Source organism: Conger conger, chromosome 17 (assembly GCF_963514075.1).
Source record: "Conger conger chromosome 17, fConCon1.1, whole genome shotgun sequence".
In the NCBI taxonomy this organism is placed as follows: Eukaryota; Metazoa; Chordata; class Actinopteri; order Anguilliformes; family Congridae; genus Conger; species Conger conger.
The window spans coordinates 18,850,344-18,866,091 of NC_083776.1; the positions used below are offsets into that span (position 1 = coordinate 18,850,344).

The 15,748-nt window shown below is 47.2% G+C and overlaps 1 protein-coding gene across 1 annotated transcript in view; it reads left to right on the forward strand.

Moving 5' to 3' along the window:
- Nucleotides 1-15,748, forward strand: part of parp4 (poly (ADP-ribose) polymerase family, member 4) — a 39,457-nt gene that overhangs the window by 15,657 nt on the left and 8,052 nt on the right. The window contains exons 16-29 of the mRNA XM_061226001.1: nucleotides 204-335; nucleotides 535-621; nucleotides 1,990-2,154; nucleotides 2,764-2,807; nucleotides 3,152-3,233; nucleotides 4,442-4,579; nucleotides 5,019-5,229; nucleotides 7,032-7,102; nucleotides 7,448-7,635; nucleotides 12,527-12,626; nucleotides 13,056-13,229; nucleotides 13,623-13,703; nucleotides 14,539-14,619; nucleotides 15,032-15,127. Coding sequence (XP_061081985.1) covers nucleotides 204-335; nucleotides 535-621; nucleotides 1,990-2,154; nucleotides 2,764-2,807; nucleotides 3,152-3,233; nucleotides 4,442-4,579; nucleotides 5,019-5,229; nucleotides 7,032-7,102; nucleotides 7,448-7,635; nucleotides 12,527-12,626; nucleotides 13,056-13,229; nucleotides 13,623-13,703; nucleotides 14,539-14,619; nucleotides 15,032-15,127 — 1,650 coding nt within the window. The remainder of the gene's footprint in view (nucleotides 1-203; nucleotides 336-534; nucleotides 622-1,989; nucleotides 2,155-2,763; nucleotides 2,808-3,151; nucleotides 3,234-4,441; nucleotides 4,580-5,018; nucleotides 5,230-7,031; nucleotides 7,103-7,447; nucleotides 7,636-12,526; nucleotides 12,627-13,055; nucleotides 13,230-13,622; nucleotides 13,704-14,538; nucleotides 14,620-15,031; nucleotides 15,128-15,748) is intronic.

Here is a 15,748-nt window from a genome sequence, read left to right on the forward strand (position 1 = left end):
CTCACCTGGTCATACACGTACTGCCAGTAAACAAACTCACCTGCTCTTAACCTCACCTGGTCACACAGGTACTGCCAATAAACAAACTCACCTGCTCTTAACCTCACCTGGTCACACAGGTACTCCCAATAAAATTGTTGTCTAACACTACATTGACTAAAACACAGACAGGGTTGGCTAACCTTAATCTTCCATCTTCTCAGGTCATAATTTTTCAGTCTTACACCAACCTGAGCATGGTTCCAATCGAGGCAAAGTATGTGTTTCCCCTGGACGAGTCTGCAGCAGTTTGTGGGTTTGAGGCCTTCATCAACGGAAAGCACATAGTGGGACAGGTATTTCAACCCTCGAGACACTGCTTGGGATGTAGGATTCGGGTTCTCCATTTCCCCGTCTTCACGTCTTTTCCTAGCCTCCCCCAATGGGTTGGCCTCAGAGTAGAAAAAGGAGTAAGGAAAAGGAAAAACAGGAGGAAAATAAGCGAATGGAATGAGCCCTATGTGATTGTGGGTTGTCTTTTTTCTCGGCTCACAGGTGAAGGAGAAGGAGCAGGCCAGGAGGGAGTACAGACAGGCCATTGAGAAGGGTCACGGGGCATACCTCATGGACCAGGACGCCCCCGTAAGCCCCTTTCTTTCTCTGCGTTTCATCTGCCTATGTGCGTTTCTTTTTCAGGCCCTACTGCATCTTTAATGTGACTACATTACTGATAGGACTAACTAGTTCTCAAATACAAACAGACTGGTGTCGGTTGAGCGGTTGAGCCTAAATGTAATTGCTATCATAAGTTTCTACTTTACATTACATTAGTTATTTAGCGCAGTGTTTCTCAATTCGGGACCCACTTGCCAGAAAGTTTTTGTTGAAGCGGGCACGTATACAGCTGATTTAAAGGAGCACTCTTACGCTTTTTTGACTTGAGTTTATTTGCATTAAATGCTTAACTTATGTGTGTAGGCATTTTTAAAATCACAGTCAGTGCAGTCGTTTCCTATATATGCCTATCCAATTAGAGTTATGATGCTTTGTGTGTTCAGAGATGTGACATGGCTCAGGCAGTAAGAGCAGTCGTATGGCAGTCGGAGGGTTGCCGGTTCGATCCCTCGCCCGGGCTGTGTCGAAGTGTCCCTGAGCAAGTCACCTAACCCCCAAATGCTCCTGACAAGCTGGTTGGTGCCTTGCATGGCGGCCAATCACAGTTGGTGTGTGAGTGTGTGTATGAATGGGTGAATGAGAAGCATCAATTGTACAGCGCTTTGGATAAAGGCGCTATATAAATGCCAACCATTTACCATTTAGATGCTCTTCTTCATACCACTGTTGTAATGTGTGGTTATTTGCATTACTGTTACCTTCCTGTCAGCTTTGACCAGTATGACGTCTCTCATTAATAAGGTGTTTCGTTCTGCAGAACTGCTGCTTACTGGATCTTTAGTTTTTTGCAGCATTCTTTGCAAACTCTAGTATGTGTGAAAATCCCAGGAGATCAGAAGTTTCTGAGATACTCAAACCACCTTGTCTGCCACCAACAATCATTCCACAGTCAAAGTCACTGAGATAAAAAAAATTTCCCATTCTGATGGTTGATGTCAACATTAACTGAAGCTCCTGACCCATATCTACATGATTGTATGAGTTGCACTGCTGTCACACAATTGGCTGATTAGCTGTGGAAGTGAGCGGAGCAGGGCGTGTTCTCAGCTGTGGAAGTGAGCAGAGCAGGGTGTGTTCCGGCGTGTTCTCAGCTGTGGAAGTGAGCGGAGCAGGGCGTGTTCTGGCGTGTTCTCAGCTGTGGAAGTGAGCAGAGCAGGGCGTGTTCCGGCGTGTTCTCAGCTGTGGAATTGAGCGGAGCAGGGCGTGTTCTGGCGTGTTCTCAGCTGTGGAAGTGAGCAGAGCAGGGCGTGTTCTGGCATGTTCTCAGCTGTGGAAGTGAGCAGAGCAGGATGTGTTCCGGCATGTTCTCAGCTGTCCGCTCACTCCTTCTTGCAGGACGTGTTCACCATCAGTGTGGGGAACCTGCCCCCGGGGGCCACGGTCCTCATCAAAGTCACCTACGTCACAGAGCTGGTGGTCCGTGCGGGGGCGCTGCTGTTCTCTCTGCCGGGCAGCGTGGCACCATGGCAACAGAGCAAAGCCCTGGACCAGACCACTCAGGTAAGAGACGCTTTGTACTCTTTAGCGCAGTGCCAGGTGCTACTGGCCAATCTTGAAATGAGAAATCCTCTGTTCCCTCTTACTCTGCTGGTCCTGGCTCTATTTTACTTAAATACAGGCTTTTATCCAAAGCGACTGAGTTGATTAGACTAAGCAGGGGACCATGTCCTCTGGAGCAATGCGCGGTTAAGGGCCCAATAGCAGTGCAGATCTCATCATGGGCTTGAACCACCAACCTTCCAGGTCCAAGTCATGTACTTTAGCCACGAGGCTATAGTTCAGTCACCACAACTCAAACATAAAAGTATTTTGTTTGTGACATATGCTGTGTGTTAAAATATGTGTTAAGACATGAATGAAGCAACATTATTCATTTTTTGTGTTAATTGATTAACCCTTTCAGTCCCAAGACTGCCACTGTCGAACATATACCTTTTCACCCAATCAAAATGACTGCTATACTATTGTGTTGAGCCCTTATCGTATTCTAATCAATAGACAAAGGTTTGTTTTGAGATGGAATTGAAGCCATGCTGCTGGTTTTGGGACTGAAAGGCCTATTCTGCATGAACAGAATGAGGAGGATGCCATTTATTTACTGTGTGACAGGCATCTGTGGAGAAGGTGTGTGTGACTGAGGTTCAGGAGGACAGGTGAGTGTTCATTTTTGGCTCGATTCCTGCAGATCTTTTCAGGATATATCCAGAAATAAATGTGTGATTTTTTTGGAGCACCCCCACATTTGTTATTTTGGCCTAAACTATGTAAATCGGGGGGGGTTAACAATCACCATATCACCCATGTTCACCATAAAACCATTTTATCATCTAACCTGAACTCGGTTGACTTTTGACAGGTCGCAAGTCAAAGAAAAAAAGAAACAGTAAAAATTTACTTTAGCATATGTGAACATGTCCTTGTACATTGTCATTGTGAAATCTCAGAGGGTTTGGCAGCAGTTGACTAGCAGTTTCTTACATGATGGCTGTCCTCACAGAGTTTTTACCCTGGACATGTCCATCCAGATGCCCTACGAGATCTTACAGCTGTCTAGTGTGACGCACCGCATTAAAAGCAAGGTAACACACTCTGTTTGTCACCTCATTAACACCACTGGAGTCTATGCCATCATTTGGGGCGACATGGCTCACGGAGTAAGAGCAGTCGGAGGGTTGCCGGTTCGATCCCCCGCCCGGGCTGTTTCGAAGTGTCCCTGAGCAAGACACCTAACCCCCAAATGCTCCTGACGAGCTGGTTGGTGCCTTGCATGGCAGCCAATCGCCGTTGCTGTGTGAGTGTGTGTATGAATGGGTGAATGAGAAGCATCAATTGTACAGTACTTTGAATAAAGGCGCTATATAAATGCCAACCGTTTACCATTTGGAGGCAGAAACACTAGGTTTTCAAGACCAGGCTCGATATGCTGGTAGATGCCATTTATCGTTTAGGCAAGCAAAGCAGTAGGTACACTTTAGTGGCAGGAAAAGGTCAGCATTGCTGGGCTGAATAGCCTTTTCTCGCCATGATGTTATGTTATGTTATGTATGGAATAATGCAGGACGAGGTGGTCATGGTTTTAATGCACAATGCAGGGGTGAATAACCATCCGATGAGAGAGCAAAGGAGGCCGTACCCAGTATTAGTATAGTGAGTGTACATTTGTATGTATATGTGTGTATGTGTGAGTGTATGTGTGTGCACTTTATTAGGACCATTTTTACTTTATCACACCTACTTATTCATGCAATTATCTAATTAGCCAATTGTGTGGCAGCAGTGCAATGCATGCAATCATGTAGATATGGGTCAGGAGCTTCAGCTAATGTTCACATCAACCATCAGAATGGGGAAGTGACTTTGACCTTGGAATGTTTGTTGGTGGTTTGAGTATCTCAGAAACTAGTAATCTCCTGGGATTTTCATGCACACAAGTCTCTAGAGTTTGCAAAGAATGGTGCAAGAAAACTAAAACTGAGCAGCAGTTCTGCAGACAGAACTTGTTTATGAGAGATGTCAGAGGAGAATGGCCAGACTGGCCAAAGCTGACAGGAAGGTGACAGTAATGCAAATAACCACACATTACAACAGTGGTATGCAGAAGAGCATCTCTCAACACACAACGCATCATAACTCTCAGGGGTTAGGCTAGAGCTGTAGAAGTCTACAAAATAAGTCTAATAAATACATAATGCCTAATAAGTGCTCGGTGAGTGTATATGTGTGTCTGTGTATATGTGTGTCCGCATATGTGTGTGTGTAAGTATGACAGTACCTCTGATGTGGGCAGAAAACAGCCTGCATGGCAGTGGTCAGCATGCTGCCGGGGCAGACTCTGGGACCAGGGGGATTCCAGCTCTCCTGCACCCTGTCCCAGGTGCACCTGCCCAGGATGTGGGTGGAAAACCACCCAGACAAAGACAGCCAGGTCCGTGTCTCTCTCTCTCTCGCTCTCTCTGTCTCCCAACTAGAAAAACTGGTCTGTCCAGAGATCTTGACTTCAGTGAACAATTAATTCCTCTAAAATCCCTTTCACAAGTCTCTCATATTCCTTCAGATGTGTCATTCCAATGCAAATCAAGGGGTAATGAAATGTTTAACTGCTTGGTTTGGTGCCCTAGAGATCTCTCATTTTTAACTGCGCAAAATAAATACGCTTCTCACAATCACATAATCCTACAAGCACGCCACTTAGTGAAGGTGGGACATTTCAGGACTGTAGGCTAGTCCTGTAGGGTTCAACTGAAAATGTAGACTCGTCTTTTTTAGTTAATCAAGCGATGCTGATTTGCGGGAGGATTCTGGGATGCCCAATTACGAAAGGGGGGAAAAACAGAAGCAGATTTCTCCCTCATGTCTCTCCACAGGCCTGCATGCTGGTGTTCTACCCACGCTTTGGCCCCAGCGGGGAAGCGGACGGGGCCGGGGCTGGGGCTGGGCCCGGGGAGGTGGTGATCCTGCTGGACACGTCCGAGTCCATGAGGGGGGTGGCCTTGCAGGATGCCCGCAGGATTGCAGTTCAGGTTCTGAAAACGCTGGACCCTGAGGTCCGGGTGAACATCCTCTCCTTTGGCACAGGTAAGACTCCGGTTTGGCGCTGACGCGGTCCAGTAAGCTTGTTTCTAAACAAACACCCAGCCGCCAGATTCTGCAGTGGAAAACAGTCCCACCACAGGACACATCTGGAGTAAAATAAGTGGGGAATCTGTTGAACTGTGGCCTTCCAGCTCCAGGTCCATCAACCTTGGTTGATATTATTAGTAGCTTTACACATTACAATGCCAAGAGCCCAGTAGCCTGTTGCACCAGTATGATGTAAGTTTGATCGCAAGTTAGGGTGTAGGGTCCACACTAAATGTTATGCTGTAATTAGTTAGTTTAAAACTAAACTTTTAGTTTGGTTGCACATACTTTCACTACATCATTGGTCAACATTGTCGACCAAAACATTGTCGCATACAGTGACGTTTCTATATTCAGACCAATCATGCACTTTTAAAAAAATGAATCGCTATTCGCGTCTTGTGCCCTTCTAACTTCAAGTATATGTATGATGGTTAAATCATTCTATCTCAACTGCTGCCTTGTGCCTGTTGTCAAACAAGTATTCTAGCTGGTGATTCATTTTGTGGATGTAATTGACTTGGTATGAAATAAAGTGTCTTTTATTAACTCTCATAATTTACGGAGTAATTTATTCCTGCACTCAAGAGATAAGGTTGGTTATTTTCTGTATCTCCACTTGCCGAAAACGAAAGCATGAGTGCACGTCAATCTCATCATACAAATTAAAGGGGTCATATATCGCGGATAATGTGCTGTTAGCTGATACCGGGCTGAATTTCCCCTCCAACAAGTTTCCCAATCTTTCAAATCGATGCGCTATGTCAACAGCTGATTTAGGAATTACTTTACACCTAGTAGGGAGTAGTCATTTGAAGTTGTATCTTAGTTCTATGTGATAACTAAATCAGCTAGTGCAACTGGTTTAAATTAAGTTATGGCATAATTCTACATTTACGGTCACACTAGCCAACATTTGAACTCTTATACACGTTATACTGATGCAACAGGCTGCTGTTCCTCAAGGGCTGAGAACTGCTGGTTTTCCACCCTCCCTTTACATGGGAGTCTGCTGTGAAGACAGCAGCATGAATCGTTCAGTTAATTACCAGGGAGAAAAGAAAACCAGGGCCGGATTTGGATTTGAGTATCCCTGGTGACGAACATCGGAGTGAGCCGCACCGTCAGTGAAAGGAGGTGCACTGACACTCAATTATTCTATGAAAGGTTTCTCTACTCTATGAAAGGTCATCTTCTTCCTCCTCTGTTGCGTCTCCTGTATCCTGCTCTCCCTCCCAGCCACTGTAGGACAGAAAGTCCACATCCTCCTCTCTGAACAGCTTGAGAATGTCTGCGAAAGTAGCATTTGGACTCCCTGAATCCTGTGGTCAGAAAGAGAGAGATGCTATTGATTCAATTTGATTAATCGTCATTGCCTTCTAAAGCCCAGTCTCCACCAAACAGCTGAGACGAGACAATGCTAGAGAAATCTTGTAAGGTCCATGTTTAAATCTCGAAAGAAATCTGCAAGTATGGACTATGCAGTCCACACCAAAGTGACGAGTAAATAAATGAACAACTGTTTCCATGACAACCCGAAACGTTACGTTAACTGTAACGTTCAATCAGTAATTGTTCTAAAACTCTAGGCTTAAGACGTGACATGCTCAGTTTTAGAAACGCCAGCCAACATTGTAAAACTGGACAGTTCACATCAATAAGACCGGCTCATCTCAGCTGTGTGGTGGAGACTGGGCTTTACTCGACACTAGGAAAGGTTTTACTCTTCTGAACCTTGTGATGTTACTTCTCTGCAGCCCACAAGGAGCTGTTCCCGTCCTCCCAGGCCTGCTACAAGATCCTCTCAGTCGCCACAAAGTACGCATCGGTGAGTCTTACACAGCTCTCCTGTAGTTTACTTGAGAGGACATTGCCCTTGAAGTCTTCAAACTTGCAACATTTTGGTCCCAAGTTTAGTCCCCGGAACTGTTGGTGCAGTATCAACACATTCTGTGTGGATTTGAGTTTGCATGTTCTCCCTGTGAAAGTGTGGGCTTCCTCTGGGCAATCTGGTTTTCCTTCCGCCTCTCCAATACAAAGACATGCAAGTTAGGCAACTGGGGGAGGGGGGTCGAGGGTCAAAAGGGCATTGCTGTAAATGAGCATGCTAAGACGTCTCCTCTGTGTGGTGCAGTACGCCGTTATATGTGAACGTGCTCCCCATTGTTCTCAGTCCTCCCCACCAGTTGGGGGCAGCACTGAGCTGTGGAGAGCCTTGCGCAGCCTGAGCCTGCTGCCCCCATCCCGAGGCGTCAGGAACCTGCTGCTGATTTCGGACGGCCATGTCCAGTGCGAGGCCCTCACCCTGCGGCTGGTACGGGAGGGCATCTGTCACACCCGCGTCTTCACCTGCGGTGTCAGGTAAGGGCCTGCTGGTGATAGTGCGTGCTTCAAAGGCCCGTCCACACCACTGAACCATAACTATAACCATAACCATCCACACTGCTGAACCATAACTATAACCATAACCATCCACACTGCTGAACCATAACCATAACCATCCACACTGCTGAACCGTAACTATAAACATCCACACTGCTGAACCATAACCATAACAATCCACTCTGCTGAACCATAACCATAACCATCCACACTGCTGAACCATAACCATAACCATAACATTCCACTCTGCTGAACCATAACCATAACCATAACAATCCACTCTGCTGAACCATAACCATAACCATCCACACTGCTGAACCATAACCATAACCATCCACACTGCTGAACCATAACCATAACCGTCCACACTGCTGAACCATAACCATAACCATAACCATCCACACTGCCAAACCATAACCATAACCATCCACACTGCTGAACCATAACCATAACCATCCACACTGCTGAACCATAACTATAAACATCCACACTGCTGAACCATAACCATAACAATCCACTCTGCTGAACCATAACCATAACCATAACATTCCACTCTGCTGAACCATAACCATAACAATCCACTCTGCTGAACCATAAGCATAACCATCCACACTGCTGAACCATAACCATAACCATCCACACTGCTGAACCATAACCATAACCATAACCATCCACACTGCTGAACCATAACCATAACCATAACCATCCACACTGCCAAACCATAATGTCAATGGCCTGCGTTTATAAAGTGCTTTTTATACAAAGTGCTTTACAATTGATGCTTTTCATTCACCATTCACACACACACATTTACATATGCACACCAATGGTGATTGGCTGCCATGCAATGTACCAATCAGTTAATCCGGAGCTATTGGGGGTTAGGTGACACTTTGATATGCCCAGGGTGTGGGATCGAACCAGTAACCTTCCGACTGCTCTTACCTCCTGGTGCATGATGTCACCCCATTACATTCTGTAAATAGTCTCTTGGCTGTCATCTGCTATTTTGCATGTGATGCCTTGTAAATTCGGTTGGATTTTCATTTGTTTTATCATTCACACAGCTGAAAAAAAAAACGCTCTGAAAGTGATAAAACAATAGCCGGGGGCATGGTCGATTCGGACAAATAAAGGCCAGCCCCCAAATACAAGCCAGGGTAATATTGCCTACCAGTAGAGCTATCAGTCCATGAGCACTAGAAGACATTTTTTCGATTTAACTCAATGAAATAAAAGAGCTCTTCTTAATATTTTATATTGTTGGTTGGTTTAACACTATTGCCAATGAAAAGTCGTTGTCCTACACCATGGGTCTCCAACACGTTGCTCTCAAGCTACCAGTCGCTTGCCGCCCCCTTCTGAGTAACTTGCCAAAGGCTGAAGCAGTATACATTTAAACACAATTGTTGCCGCGAGGCATTCCAGCCTACGAATTTAATAAAAAGTAAATCAGGCAAAATTAAAAATTAACTCAATTTAGGCTACTTGGCTATGCAGTAAGGTTTCCATGTATTTACAGCACAGCGCACGTCCAATGAATGAATGAAAGCGGCTGCCTTGGCTCGCAATAAACAGATGAGTGGAAATCCCAACACTCTTTCAACTACATAAAACTTAACAGTGAACCTTCAAATACCCCCCAGATTTCAGTGCTCATCAGTCCCAACATTTAGCAATAGAATCAAACAGTCCAAAAGTAAATTTAATCCCAAACCAAAGCAAAAATCGTTTGATAGCCTACCGGTAAGCTACTCCAAACGAAACGCATGTCCATCCATCCATCCATCCATTGTCACCCGCTTATCCGGAGTCGGGTTGCGGTGGCAGTAGGCAAAGCCGGGTATTCCAGGCGTCCCTCTCCCCAGCAATGCATTCCAGCTCCTCCTGGGGGATCCAGAGGCGTTCCCAGGCCAGGAGAGATATATAATCTCTCCAGCGGGCTCTGGGTCTACCTCTGGGTCTGTGCCCAGTTGGACGAGCCCGGAAAACCTCCAAAGGGAGGTGCCCGGGAGGCATCCTGATCAGATGCCCAAACCACCTCAATTGGCTCCTTTCGACGCGAAGGAGCAGCGGCTCTACTCCCTCCGGATCTCCGAGCTCCTCACCCTATCTCTAAGGCTGAGCACGGCCACCTTACGGAGGAAGCTCATTTCAGCCGCTTATATACGCGATCTCGTTCTTTCGGTCACTACCCAAAGCTCGTGACCATAGGTGAGGGTTGGGACGTTAAATCGAGAGCTTCGCCTTCCCGGCTCAGCTCCCTCTTCACCATGACAGTCCGATGCAACGCCCGCATTACTGCTGATGCTGCACCGATCTGCCTGTCGATCTCACGCTCCCTTCTACCCTCACTCGTGAATGCCAAGATACTTGAACTCCTTCACTTGGGGCAAAGACTCGTTCCCAACCAGGAGGGAGCAATCCACCGTTTAACGGCAGAGAACCATGGCCTCGGACTTGGAGGTGCTGACTCTCATCCCGGCCCCTTCACACTCGGCTGCAAACCACTCCAGTGCGTGCTGAAGGTCACGGTCCGATGAAGCCAGCAGAACCACATCATCCGTAAAAAGCAGAGATGCGATTCTGAGGTCACCAAACCGGACACTCTCCTCACCTCGGCTGCGCCTTGAGATCCTGTCCATGAATACCACAAACAGGACCGGTGACAAGGGGCAACCTTGGCAGAGTCCAACACCCACTGGAAACGTGCTTGACTTTGTGCCGAGAATGCGGACACAGCTCTCACTTTGGTTATACAGGGACCGGATGGCTCGTAACAACGGCCCCGGCGAGTCTTATCCACACCCGGCGACTTACCACTGAGGAGCTTTTTGACTACCTCAGCAACTTCCGCCAGGGATATAGGTGCAGATTCCCCCGAGTCTTCGGGCTCTGCCTCTTCCACAGAGGATGTGTTGTTTGGGTTCAGGAGCTCCTCAAAGTCCTCTTTCCACCGCCCGACAATATCCCCAGTCTGGGTCAGCAGTTCACCTCCCCTGCTGAAAACAGCCTGAGACAAGCCCTGCTTTCCCTTTCTGAGTCGTCGGATGGTTTGCCAGAACTTCCTCGAGGCCAACCGAAAGTCCTTCTCCATAGCCTCCCTGAACTCCTCCCATACCCGGGTTTTTGCTTCAGCGACTGCCAAAGCTGCAGCCCTTCTGGCCACCCGGTACCTGTCTGCTGCTTCAGGGGACCCCCGGGCCAGCAAAGCCCGAAAGGCCTCCTTCTTCAGTTTGATGGCCTTCCTCACCGCTGGTGTCCACCAGCGGGTTCTTGGGTTGCCGCCCCGACAGGCACCTTCTGGCCACAGCTCCTACTTGCCGCCTCTGCAATGGAGGCTTTGAACATGGCCCACTCGGACTCCATGTCCCCAGCTTCCCCCGGGATGCGTGAGAAGTTCCTCCGGAGGTGGGAGTTGAAGACCTCACGAACAGGGGCCTCCGCCAGACGTTCCCAGTTCACCCTCACTACACGTTTGGGTTTACCGGGTCTGTCCAGCAGCCTCCCCGGCCACTTGATCCAACTCACCACCAGGTGGTGATCAGTTGACAGCTCTGCTCCTCTCTTCACCCGAGTGTCCAAGTACCAAGTACACTTGTGAGCTACCCTATGCTTGAACATGGTGTTTGTTATCAACAATCCATGACCAGCACAGAAGTCCAATAACAAGACACCACTCGGGTTCAGATCAGGCAGGCCAGTCCTCCCAATCACCCCCCTCCAGGTTTCTCCGTCATTGCCCACGTGAGCGTTGAAGTCGCCCAGCAGAACTATGGAGTCTCCGGGTGGCACCCTTTCCAGGATGCCGCCCAGTGACTCCAAGAAGGCCGGATACTCTGAACTGCCATTTGGTGCATAAGCACAAATGACAGTCAGAGCTTTCCCCCCAGCGACACGTAGTCGCAGAGAGGCGACCCTCTCGTTCCCCGGGTGGAACTCAGTGGCGCTCAGCCGGTGGCTTGTGAGTATCCCCACACCCGCCCGGCGCCTCTCACCTTGAGCAACTCCAGAAAAGAACAGAGTTCAGTCCCTCTCCAGGAGGTTCCGGAACCAGTACTGTGCATGGAGGTGAGCCCAACTATATCTAGTTGGTACCGCTCCGCCTCCCACACTAGCTCCGGTTCCTTCCCCACCAGAGAGGTGACGTTGCACGTCCCCAGAACCAGTCTGCGACGCCGAGGATCAGCAAGACTCCGATGCCAACCCCTGCATGTGGTGAGCCCACAGGGCAGCGATCCCACGTGACCAGTTCGGGCTGCGGTGTTTGAGAATATTTGCAATAAACTAAGTCTGTTAAGACTGACACTATGACTTCCTGATTAGCCTACACTAATTGATTTCTGAACGGTTACAGGAAGTGTTGAACAGTGTTGGCCCACTTTAAGTGTAGCCTTTTACTTTATTTCTAAGAATAAAATTCTACAACAGAAGCCTAATAAGAAATAAAGGCCTGCCTCGAATACAAGCCTGCCCCAAATAAAGGCCTGTGCTTTGTGCAGCCTAAGTAAATAAAAGACCCCGGCCACAATTTGAGGATTTACGATATATATATATATATATATATATATATATATATATATATATATATATATATATATATATATACTATATAGTACTATAGCTATGGGGTTCTAGAAGACTGACTTTCCTTCTGAAAAAAACAGCTCAACTAGGTTTTACAGCTGGTAGCTTGTATTTCAAACTGGTCATCGCTGGGTTTTGACTGAATTTTGAAAAAACGAATTCCAAAATACCTAGTCTACACAGTTCTTTAGTGTCCAAGAGGAAAATTTGGATTTCAGTTGGATTCAGTCTTTTACTCCAGTGTCTGTGGCACTATCCATATTTTGTTCTTTTTATTTTTCAGCCCAACTGCCAATCGGCACATGCTAAGAGCCCTGGCCCAGGCAGGAGGCGGAGCCTACAAATTCTTTGACACCAAGACCAAACACACCTGGGTGGAAAAGGTTAGACTCTTCATACAAAAATACTGACAGTGAAACTGCTGCTGTCAAACACTTGGAATTGAGTAAACAATAAGCTCCAACCTAAGCACACGTTATGGTGCCTAAGAAGAATTGGGCCTGCATGTAGGATTTAGACTTAGGTGAAATAGGTGGTATATCAAGATCGTCCTACCGATCACAGATTAAGTAATACAGATTCTGTGGTCTCTAGGCTGACAGATGTCATATCTGACAGATTCAAAGCTATGTGCTTCACTCTGGTTTAATTGGTCTGGTTCTTTGTCACAAACCAAAAACAGCATGATCATGTCAGTGCAAGAGGCCATCCCCCTTTTCGATAACTGCATGGAAAGCAGAAATATGCATGGAATTCACCCGATAAACAATAAACGTGCTGGTGGCAGTCAAGCGGTGCCTATTTTTCGGCAGGTCTCGTCACAAACCAAGCGCATGGCTGGCCCCGGCTGCAGCTCGGTGTCCGTGAAGTGGCAGCAGTTTAACCCCCCCGGTGCACCCCCACCCCTTCAGGCCCCCGCCCAACTGAGCGCGCTCTTCAGTGATTGCCCCACCCTCGTCTATGGCTTTGTGCCCCACTGCACCCAGGTAACCACCCCCCACCTCCAGGACACCTCTGTTCCTCTGACCTCTGTCCCTCTCACCGAGACCCTCCACAGGGGTGGCACCCATTCCAACCTTTCACAAATGAATTCCCTCCTCCCTGGTTGGAGGTGTGTCAATTAGTGAAATCGGCTGGTGTTGCAGTTGGTTGGAATGAAAAACTTTTTCATTATGCCACTTTTGCCAAATGCCAAAATTATCTTTAGATGCTTTTGTTTTGATTGTGGTACAGTCTATTGCCATTCATCCTGTCTTTACTGTTAGTCTGACAGTTTTAGGTGGGAAAGATTTTCAGGATGATTAAATCGTCCGCCAAATAAATGCATGCAAACGCGAGGAAGGGTAACCCAGCAACAAGCTTCTGTTCCCTCCACCAAGGCCACGCTGCAGGGCAAGCTGAGTGAGCAGGAGCTGGAGTCGGTGGTGTCCACCTCTGAGCTGCAGAAGACCAAGGGCATGGTAAGACATGGGAAAGGCTCATCCCACCCGTGGCTGCCTCTGATCGCTTCAGGTTGTTACGGTCCCTGCTAAAAAAGGCCATGAACATGAAGAGGTCAAGCAAGGAATGGGATTGGTTACCAATGAGTTTGTAGGTATGGAGTATGAAAAGTGTGAAGTATGAAAAATGTAAAGGGAAAACCATGGTTGTTGGCCAGACACTGCTCTCCTGGTAGAGAGAGAGTCAGAGTGGTGTGGAGGACAGGCTCTTTCATAGAGCCTCCACCAGCTCATAAGGACATCTGAAACCTGAAACTAATCAGATGGCGTTAAACAAGCCTGTCGAAGACACAACAAGGGACTTTTTTCCAATTCTCCTCATTTCCTTCCCATGCCACGTTTCCTTGTTCCTAGCTCCATGTGTTGAAGAGGGCAAGGAAAGGAAGCGAGGATGGAGGAATCTAGAAATTGTGAATTAGGTCAAATGGAATGTCCTTGCTCTACTAACCATCAGTTTGAAGCCACGTCAGTCGCAGACGTGGAAGATAGGGCGAGGCGGATCCACAGGTAAATAATTTATACGTCACAGTCCAAAAAAATACTTCTGCAAAGGATACACTCGTGTCGTGTTTCTTTGGGAGCCTCCTAGCACCTTCGAGGAACATTCAACGGAATATCTGTAAAGCTGGCTCAATCATTTTCCAGCTCAGGCCAGGAAGGCAGAAACAAGGAGGGATAAAATAAGTGACTGGAATGAGGCCACGGTTTACCCAGGGCAGCCTTGCTGTGGCTGTGTCCAATATGGAGGCCAGTGCTGCTGCATACATATGTGTGTATCCTACCCTCTATTCTCCAGCTCCTGCACAAGTTGACTGCTAGAGCGGTCATCAGAGACTACGAGGACGGCAGCCTGCATGCGGACGAGGCGGAGCATGAGGTGGGTGCCAGGGGTCCGTGCGTTTTAGGTCCGCTGGGTTGGGAATTTAGCGAGGACACCCACTCTTTGCAAAGAGTGTCATGGGATCTTTAATGACCAGTGTCAGGACCTTGGTTTAACATCTCATCTGAAAGACGGCATCTCCTATAGCACAGTGTCCCCATCACTGCACTGGGGCATTGCGGGTAATTTGACTATTGGGAAGATCGCCCCGTATTGGCCCACTGACATCACTAACAGCAGCAACTTAGTTTTCACAAGAGGTCTCCCATCCAAGTACTAACCAAGCCCACACCCGCTTAGCTTCAGCCATTTGGTAGGAGCAGGGTGCATGATGGTAAATCTGTAAATCTGCCAGACCGGCCAGGTTCTCTGGGCCTGTGCTCATTCTGCGGCTGCTTCATGTTCCCAGGGAAAGAAGGAGGAGCTGAAGTCTTTTGTCATCAAGCTGAGCAAGGAGTACTCTATCGTGACCCAGTACACCAGCTTCGTGGCCATAGAGGAGAGGGTAGGTGTGGGAGCTATAGCAAATTAATAAATTAATATGCATAACAACTGCATAAGAAAAACATATGCTTAAGAAATGCGTAACGTATGCATAGCAAATGAATAATAAATACATATTCATAATATGCTTTTATTGTGTTGCTGACACAAGCTTATCAACATAGATGGCATAGGTAGCCTCTTAACTCATGAGACTAAATTAGATTTAATCATCCACAGCAAAACATTCATGCAAGTCTTTTTATCTTTACTGTACTGGACTCGGGTGAATAAACCCAGTCTCATGAGTTCGCATAGTAGGAACTATAAAAACCACATTATCACTGTTACCACAGCTACGATGTGCTGTGCGCAATGCTTAATTGCGCTCTGTCGTACGTTTTACTTAGACTGTAGGGTTCTCTCTCTGGGTGATTCAGTCAGCTGCATGGCCAGCCAGCAAAATGAAATGAAATTCACTGCTTTTACAAATCAAAGATGGGACATTGGTTGTGATGTGTTCAGAGGTAATCAGTATATTTGGATTACATATGAACATAACACAATATTTTTGACTGGTAGTTGTTTCTTAGTTGGCTCTTGGGCTTGGAAAGTTTGGAAATTCTTCTGGAGAGATTAAGAT